The sequence below is a fragment of the Cynoglossus semilaevis genome, chromosome 7 (assembly GCF_000523025.1).
Source record: "Cynoglossus semilaevis isolate Cse_v1.0 chromosome 7, Cse_v1.0, whole genome shotgun sequence".
NCBI classification, from domain to species: domain Eukaryota; kingdom Metazoa; phylum Chordata; class Actinopteri; order Pleuronectiformes; family Cynoglossidae; genus Cynoglossus; species Cynoglossus semilaevis.
In genome coordinates this window covers 9810157-9819828 of record NC_024313.1, presented here as the reverse complement: position 1 = coordinate 9819828, position 9672 = coordinate 9810157, and the positions used below count along the sequence as shown (strand labels likewise).

The window sequence follows — 9672 nt, the reverse complement described above, 5'->3', positions numbered from 1 at the left end:
TGCATGAGCAAAGATATTGTTGTGCACATCTGGATGATTTTGAGTTTTGTTTTTTGACACACATTTAATGACATTTTTTAGTATTGAGGCGTGCTCTTTCCAATGCTAGAGGACCAAAAACGGGATGTACAGTTTTGTCTAAGTTTTGTGACACTGTTGAGCGAGAGTGGAGCCGATACGAGGAAATCTATGAGGCCACTGAACGCATCGCAGGCGCTCCGAGCGCACGAAGAGCTCCAACGCAAGATTCATTGCATTCATTGCACTACCACGAACTCTACGGCAGGATTCTTTACAATATTATTTGACAGTCACAGATCAGATTTCAGGACCACGAAAAACTGATGTTTGTCACGCATACTAGAGAAATTTCCAGCTTAACACAAAGCCACGGGACACTTTACGATCTGTCTCGGCTAACAACAGCCCTAAAGCGTTTTATAACTTATACCACAAATACGACAGGGCAGGCTCAACTTTCATTATTAGCTTCGATGGCGATAGAAAAGGACTTCTTGATGGAACTGAAACGCACGGATAATCTGTTCGACAGAGTAATTGAACTGTTCTGGAGGAAAGAAAAGGGGATGGATTTAATGTACAAATAATCAGGAGCTTTGGTGAGTAAAAAGTTTCTATATTCCTAAATAATATTTCAATGTTATGAGGATATTATTGATGCTTTTTTATGTGTGTCGCAGCTGTAGCTGCATTATAAGTTTTATATCCATGAATTAATTATTGAGGGGTGTATTGATTCAGACAGAGCACTACTGTAGGCCTAGGTGTGAAATGCACGGTCCGCCACTGCTATGTATTTATATTTACTTTGGCCGAGGTCCCGTGGTAGTTCCGCAAGCCGTCATCAACGACGAAACGCTGGTCATTATTTCTGTTCTCGGAATAATCCCACACGGCTGATTTAATGCACTTGTACGGGTGGAATAACCCTCCTTCTACATTTTTACACACTTGTGCGCGCTTCCTTTGCAACTTGCTGGGACCAAAAACAAAGCAACACACGGCGGTGCTGTCTAACTTGGATTTTAGTTCCGTTTCCGAGTTGCGCTTAATTACAGTTCCGGTATATTATTTACTTATTACGAAATTACACTATTTAATTATTGTTACACAAGTAACATTAATGATGGTGAAATTAATGTTGAAATAAGTGCAAGCAAGACAGCAGTTTTGTCTATCTTTATTGATTGAAATATAGACATAATTCTGTATCCTTACTATTAACAGCTTGGAAAATATAAAAGACAATTAGGCCATGCTATGAGACTATTGTGTTAAATGTCTGCAGATTATTAGTTAATATTACAACAATATGATTTAAGTACATACAGTATACAATCTGTACAAATGTTAACAGATTCACAGTTAAGTGTTTAAAAAAAGCAGGAAGTGAAGGATGTGAGTTCCCTAATAAATGCTTAACCCAAATAAAGCAGTTATAAGTCTGTGGTTCACTCTCACGCTTTATTCTATTGCATTTTTTTTTTACATTTAGCATAAGTCATGGTTGTGACCCGGTGGAGTTACAGGGTAGTAGTGACCTAAATGAATTGCCTAAATTGTGTCACAAAGACGGGTGAAAATGAGGTGTTTGCTAAGCTGCGTTTGTGTTTTAGGTCTTGAACTGCTTGCAAACTTCACAGCACAATGACAAAGTAAAACACTGTGACTCCCTGATTGATCCTAATTTGATCACCAAAATTAGCTTTTGCTGTTATTTGTGGTACCATGCAATTGATCCATCTGCTGCCAAGTCCTCCTTCACTTTTTTTAGCTAATTAGAGGAGTTGACTTGTCATGCCAAAATATTTATAGTTTATATATTTAACAGTCCGAGTGACACAAAAGGAGTAACCACTTTTTAGCTGAAATAGATCTAACCAACATTTGAATTTTATACTCAAATAGGTACTGTAAAAACAAAATTATACAAGCTACAGAGAAACAAATTAACACAGTTGTTTAATCTCTTAATTGCGTGTGTATTCTTAGTTTGACTTGTCCAGTGTTAAACATTTTTCCTGTACACAAGTACTCTGCCACAGGACCACGTGAGTGTGTTATGGAATTATTTTATTATACGATAACATGAAATTAAACATAACTGAAGTTATTTCACAGTAAAGTAAGCAGTGGTTGCTTCTTATCTACAAGAAGCTAATTTAGCTTGTTGTTAGATGAGTGTAGACAGTCTTCTTGGGACAAAAAGACTTCTTAAAGTCAATCATGAGGGGCATTGCTGGCAGTTGGTCATTATTATTCTCTGACTTCCTGTTTCTCCACTGCACAGAATCACACTTGTACCATGGTTAAGTCATATTTGCTACTGATGCTTAAAAAAATCCCTGTAACATGACAGAAAACGCTGTGATGCACAAGACACTTCAATGCAACAGGTTCAACATTTTGTTGTTACGTTTGACGAAACAAAATAATTTCTGCCTTTCTGCCTGTGTGTTGACCCTACCTTCAGCTACCCTGTTGCTAAAAATAATCTAATGTCTCGCAGCTTCTATGGAAATGATTAAAACATGAAAAAAATCTGTCAAAACAGTAACAACATGAGGAAAAAAAATACAATTTTGAAAATATACTCAAGATATAAATACAATAAACAAGGTAATAATCCTCCATCTTGTCGCTGTCTAACACAATATCCCTCTCTCACTCTGATACACTACAGACACGCACACACATACACACATACGACCAGGTTGCAGCCTCTAATCTCACGCAGCTAGAGCGATGGGAAAGTCACTGAGATGTGGAACAAACACCAACATTTATTACAAGCCAGATGGGACAATTCTTCAGTTGAAGGACATGCGTTACTGTGTGTGTGTGTTTGACTGAGGGGGTGAGGATTTGTCAGTGGGGCGTCACATTGTTGTGACAGGGCTGCAGGATAGGGCTGGAAGGTACAGGTGAAGGGCCAATGGCACACAGTCTTTTTCTGGGCAGGATGAACAAGGCCCTGTCTCGTGTCACCACAGAGCAGCCTCTCTCTTCTCCATTATCACTCACTTCCTGATCCAGACAGTGTGTGTGTCTCCCAGGCACACATCTTGTATTTTTAGCTGTTACAAAGAGAGAAAAACAAACAATCAACCTTGAGATGAAGAAGTAGCGACGGGACAATTATCTTGTGAAAACATTTGTTTTCTAAATAATTACAGAGAATTACAAATTAAGTTATAAATTTGAAAACATTTGTTTTCTAAATAATTACTTAAGTTTTAAATTAAGTTATAAATGTATACCATCTAGTCATTCAAGTAATACCATTTTAATAGAATACAGGAAGTTTGAAGAGGTGCGGTGTTTAAAAATATATCCAATAGGTGGCAGTAATGCTACACAAAAATCCACAACTGCTCTGGCTGGGGCTGACTACAAAACTATTAAGACCAAAATGGATTAAACTTTTACTTTTACCCCACAAGTATGCCCTGTTGCAGTTGGCCACTCATTCAGACCTTTGTGTCACCATTCTTGTAATCAGTGGGAAATCATGTAAATCAAGTAAATATACAGCAAGTGAAAAATGATTAATTAAATCTTACAGCCGAAAGGGAGTGATTAGGAGCTGAATGCTTGTTGTTTCGAACCACAGAGCAAATGGAGAAATAATTACTTATTATACTGTATTAGTGATGTTTTTTGGTAATTCACCCTGTTTTGATTAAAAACATAATTAAATCATTGCAACACAGACCTTTGTACAACCCTTTGAAGTTCTGTAATTGAATCTATAAAATACCCCAACATGGTTTCTTGACTCCACACTGAGTCTTTTATAGAAGAAAAACAGTCGGAGGGAGCGGAGGAATCATAATCAGTCTTTCAGCACAAGTTCATCTGTCCCTCACACACACCGTTTCCCTTTCCTAGACCAGGCCTACAAAGACAGGGTCAATGGCGGCTTTCCTTCGCTTTGATATCAAAGGTTCCCTGGTTACTCATAGCCCGGACAAAAGCTTTTTCATCTGGTTAGTGGACAAACCCCTCCTCTTTTCACTAATAAAAGCAGGGTCCATTGATGTTTAAAAAAAAGCCACTGTGCGATATGTGGTTAAGGGAATTTTTAAAATAATTTCCTCTTCCTCTCATGTGTTCCTATGGCTTACTGAATAAAGAGATAACTTTAAATGGTAAATTGATCTTTTACATATGGGTGTTCTTCAGATTTATTCATACACCAGTCTCACCTGCTCACGATGTTGCCGTGATCTCTGTGGACACGGGCTCAATCTCCTTCACTGCCTCCTCGATCACGTCGATCACCTGTGCCATCACCTCTGCACACTTTGATGTTGTCTCTGGCTGGCTTTCTTCTGTGGTCACTGTGACTTGGCTTGCGGAAGAGACCTCTGTTGGTTCTTCTGTCAGTGTTGAGAGGTTGTTTTCACTTTCAGGTCTCTCCTCCTTCTGGCTGGTCTTGTCATCTACGGGACCATTGGTGTCAAACTCTACAACAGCTTCTTCTTCCACTGATGCTTCCTCAACCACCTGTGCTATCTGCAGCACCACTGGGGTTGGCTTTTTGGTCTCACTTTCATCCTCATCTTTTTCTTTCACTTCCTCAGCTAGCAGTTTTTCCTCTTCTTCACACTCTTCCTTTTTAACCTGACTACTCTCTTCGCCAGTCTGACTTTCCACAACCTTTTCCTCTTCCTCTTTAGGGGCCTCAAGACTCTCTGTAACCTCTATTGCAACGGTGTCAACGACCTGCATGGCAACGTGAAGTGACTGCAACTGTGGTCCTTCACATACAGCAGTACTGGGGGTGTCAGTAATAACAGGGATCTCAGCGGATATTTCAATCTCTTTCTCTATTTTTGCATCTGCCTGGACTGGTGTTGGTATGTCAGCTGATGTGGTGGAAGGTTTCTTTGGTTCAGGCATATCTTTTGAGAACTTCTCCACAGCATCCTGGATAACAGCCTGGGCAATGGCCATGCCCTGAACCTCACTCTCACAAGCCTGCTGCATTTCCTCCTTAATCATCTGGCTGACCTCCAGTGTTTGAACTGCTGGGATCTCCACAGACATGTCTTCTCCTTTATCCATCTCAGTTATCTCATCAACAACTGTCTGTAGCAAAGATGCATTCTCAACTGCAAGCTCCACTTGATCGGACCCTACACTGAGCGAGGACAGAACAACGGTTTCTGTAATAACAGGAACCTCTTCACTTGGCAGGACAAGACAGATGTTTGGCTCAGTCTCCTTAGTCATGGTGGTCAAAGCAGTTTCACATGTAGTTGAAGAGGTCTCCCTAGTCACAACCTGAGCTAGCTCTGTAACAGGTGTATTTTCTTCAAGGGCAGCGCCAACATTTTCTTCTTCCATTGCCAGCTCTTTGGTCTCTATATTTGGCTCAGTGACTTGAACACTCTGGGTGCAGACAGCTGTCTCTGATGTTGGTGTAATGGGATTGACCACCTCAACTTTAGGAGAGTTCACTGCTACAGTGGCAGACTGAAGAACAACAGAATCATCCAGAGCAGTAGTGATGAGTCCAGTTTTCTCCATCTCAGGTTCATGACCCTCTGTGGCAGCTTGAACGTCAAGCACTCCTTCTGGAGAACTGTCAACAGCACCCTCAAGGTCAGTGGTATCTACTTGAAGAACTTGAGCTTTGAACACAGAGTCTTCTGCAATGACAGCCTGTTCTTCACTTGCTGGTTTATCTTCTACAGCAACATTTATGCTCACTGGGTCACGGACCACAGCCATAACTTCCACCACGGGAGATGCTGGCTTTTCCAGAGACATTTTAGCAATTTCCTTGGTTCCAAGGCCTGTGCAGATGGCCACTGCCTCCTCACGAGCATGAACTTGCAGGATAGTATTTGTCTTTGACTCTGCAGTTTCAGTAGGAGGTTCAAACTCAATATCTGCAGAAGCTGCCTGTACTGGTACATTTTCAACAGTAACAGATGTCTGAGGTGAAATTTCACTCACATGGATCTCCAAATTTTGAACAACTTCAGTGGCACAGTGAGATGTGGGTTCTTCAGGAACAAGTGTAGCTTGTGCATCCTGAGCTGGAGCAACAGATGCTACTTCGGCTGTGGACAGCCTACGGCCCATGCCACCAAGATGTTTAGGGGAGGTTGTAGCATCATCTAGAATTTCATCTTCAACAATATCAGTGTCAATAGACTTTGGTGTGGCAGTGTTCTCTGCCTCTTCTGGAATGTCACTTAGTTGATCGTGCTGGTTTCCAGCGTCTTGGATTGTCGTTGCAATCCATGAAGGAGATCTGTCCTCAGCAGCTTTAACCTGACCTACAGCTGGTTCTGCTGGAGCTTCTTGTTGAGCCACAACTTGGTCATCATATTCTGAGAGTGGAACCACAGCAGGGGTGTCAGAGTCCTCCTCAGCTGTTTCAACAGAGGTCTGCTTTTCAACCTTCTTCTTCCTGCGTCCAGGGAGGAACTTTCTCAGAGAGAAAGATGACTCTTCCTTTGGTGCCTCACTCTCTGACTGAGATTGAGTTGCATTCTCCTCAGGTTTTTCCTCCACCTTAGGTTTATTCTTAGACAAGACAAACCGTTTCAATGTATCCCAGGCTGATTCTCTCTCAGGGGGACTTGTTACAGGTTCAGGAGCAGACACAACTTCATTGTTCACTTCTTCATTCTCTGTGTTTTCCGGAGGTACAGCAGCCTCAGTTTTTGTCTCCTCTAGCTCTTCCACTGCTGTTTCTGTACCAGCTGCTGGGGCAGCGGCTTCCTCTTCAACCTTGGTGTCTTCATCATCAGAATCAGAGGTCTTCCTTGCTCGCTTTTTGGTCCCACCCATACACATAAGGGCCTCCCATGAGACAGAGGTGTCTATTTTCTTTTTGGGTTCCTCAGTGCTGCTGACCAGTTTCTCTGTGTTTTCATTCTTCAGTTCCTCCTCAGGTAACCTCCCCTCCTTTGAATCCTCCTCCTTTGCCTCCTCAAGCGTTGTATCTGTTAGGGCAGCACTTTCTGAAGAGGATAGTGTGGCTGACTTTGCTGGTTTTTCACCTGTTGTCTCATCTTCACTGTCAGAAGATCTTTTCACAAGCTTTTTGGGTGTTACCAGTCTCTTGAAGGAGGACCAGGCAATGATGCCGTCCTTTTTCTTCTCTCCATCACTGGTTACCTCTGCATCTGCCTCTTGACTTGACCCATTCTGCGTAACCTCCACATCGATAGCATGCTCTCCTGAGTCCTCTGGAGATGAGGGTCCACTCTCAGTTTTAGGTGCTTCAGTTGACTCAGAGGAGGATTGAAGTTGTTCGGCCGTTTGTTCTCCAGACTCGGTCAATTTGCTCTCAGTGTCTTTCTTGGCCTTTTGTTTTTTTGTTGACAATTTCCTCAGGCCAGCACCAGTAAAGAGCTTCTTCAGGGGGCTGCCTTGTGGCTTTGCTTTCTCTTGTGATGAAATAATCTCAGGCTCAGGTGTCACCTCTGTTGTAGTCTTCTCCTCTGCATGGCTACCTTCTGCCTTTTCCTCCTCTTGTTTGGGGTCATCACTAGTAGTTTCTGCTGGTGCTTCAGTTTCAGGGGTGGGCTCGGGCACTGCAGTGACATTTGGTTCTGGTTCTGTTGGACTAGCTGGTGCTTCCTCCTTTGACTCACATTTTTCTACCTCTGGAGTTGTTACTGCCTCCTCCTTGGTTTTTTCTCCTGTCACATTTTCTTTTTCCTCAACTGTCACATCCTGTTCATCCTGCACTTCGGCTGGGGTTTCTTCTGCTGCCGCTGTGGTCTCTTCTGCTGCTGCTTCCTTTCCTTCCTCATCTTTCGTCTTTTTGACGCTGGACTTCTTTCTTAGGTTGGAGAAGAGACCTGTACTAAATAGTTTCTTTAAGGGGGAGAGAGTCATTGTTACATCCTGATTTGCCTCTCCTTCCTTGGTCACATCATCTTCTTTGACTTCTTCATCAGTTTTTTCAGCAGCAGCAGCTTCAGGTGGGGCATCAGTGGTTTCAACATTCTCGGGTTTATCTTCAGGGACTGCTTCAACAGTGGAGGCCTCTGTGTCAGCCATCTTTTCTTCCTCTGTGCTCTTGTCCTCAGCAGAAACAGTGTCCTCCTCCTTTTTGGGTTCATCAGTCCCATTTTCCTCCACCCCGTCTTTATCTTTGATGGTCAGTAGCTTCACTGGCTCTTTCTCCTCACCTTTGTCCTTTTTCAAAGTGAACTTGAAGCCAACAAAGCGAAAGATTTTCTTAAAGCCCACTTCAGTGGCATTATCAGGTTTCTCCTCTCCTGCTGTCTCCTCCACAGCCGAAATGTCGTTGGCATCGGGAGACTCCTTCTCCACTTTCTCTCCATTTACTTGAGGTGCCACTTCCTCCTGCGTTGTGACTGTCATCTCAGGAGCTTCTTCTTTCTGAGCTACAGTCACAGAGTCAGGCTGCCCAACTGTAACAACAGGATAATAATGGAGTTAGTTTAAATAGCCATGCTCTTTTTTTTTTTTTTTTTACTTTTAAAACCATTACTTACTACTACAAATCGAAGCATTAGATTGTATCTAAACCAAAATGCTTCTTTTAACAATAAATAAATGTGTTTTCTGTTTCCCATCTGACTATAATCAAGGACGTTATACTCCAAGTATTTGCTGAAATATCCAGCATATGACTACATAAATGCAGCCAGATTTGTGGCATTGAGATGAATCATACAAAAACACTTAAATCCATTGTTGAAACATGTGCTAAAAATCTACCACATCAATCTTGTAGAAGTGTAGAAAATAATCCTCTTTTTTCTTTTTACTTTACGTTAGATTCTCAGAAAGCAATTCTTATGAAAGACTATTCTCTCAGGACAAAGTACTTTGTAGTTATCAGATAACCTCACCTTACCTTAACATTTCTGACATTGCTTTCCAAAAATATTTAAGTGCTAGAATATGAATATTCTGTACTTATCTTTATTAGTGCATGGAAGGAAAGAAAAATGTTTCTCAATTACTGCAGTTTCTTAAACGTGCATTTGTCATTAAATGTTTGTTTTTATCTGCTGATGCAGTAAGCCGTGGCACGCCCAGACCGAGTATTTTTGCATACATTTGGTTTTTAAAAAATGTGAACTATGTTGCTTACTCCACGTGTGGGAAAAATATTTTGGGGTGCTCTAAAAATTAAATGTCAGAGGACCTAAGGAATGTTTATTTGTCTTTCACTTATGGTGTCCCGCCTTTGCCCTTATAGGATTTAAACCAAACAATACAGACCCCTCCTTCAAAAAATCCCAATCCCCTTGACCCAAATTCCACCACAGCAGGATGGATGTAGAAACACCCCCTTCCTAAGGCACACACTCATACAAACACAATAGACGCCTCACCCTCTCTGGCCTCCAAAAATAAAAGATGGGGAGGTGGGCGGCAGTAGTGGTCAGCTTTTACTATAATCAAGACACGCTGCAGTTTGGAGGTTGCTGAGGTTGCACACTGATGTCAACATGCATGAGGACAACACCTGGGTAGTTTACAGGTCACAGGAATGTCACATGGCAGTGGGGTCTGTCTCACATATGTGTTATTTACAAGAAACATGTCCAAACACATGGCAGGTTGGTAAACAAAGGCCTAAATACATCAAGAAAACATGAACCTTATATGAGGCCTCTGGGTGACTTGTGCCGTCTATCAAAA

General features: G+C 41.9%; 1 protein-coding gene across 2 annotated transcripts in view; it reads right to left on the bottom strand.

The window, feature by feature from the left end:
- Window positions 1-1185: 1185 nt before the first annotated feature.
- The window catches only part of akap12b (A kinase (PRKA) anchor protein 12b), a 35660-nt gene continuing 27173 nt past the window's right edge, over window positions 1186-9672 (bottom strand). For both annotated transcript variants that reach the window (XM_017033757.2, XM_017033758.2), the window contains 2 exons: window positions 4230-8429; window positions 1186-3098 (listed from right to left, as the gene is read on the bottom strand). In XM_017033757.2, coding sequence (XP_016889246.1) covers window positions 4234-8429 — 4196 coding nt within the window. In that variant the 3' untranslated portion in view covers window positions 1186-3098; window positions 4230-4233. The remainder of the gene's footprint in view (window positions 3099-4229; window positions 8430-9672) is intronic.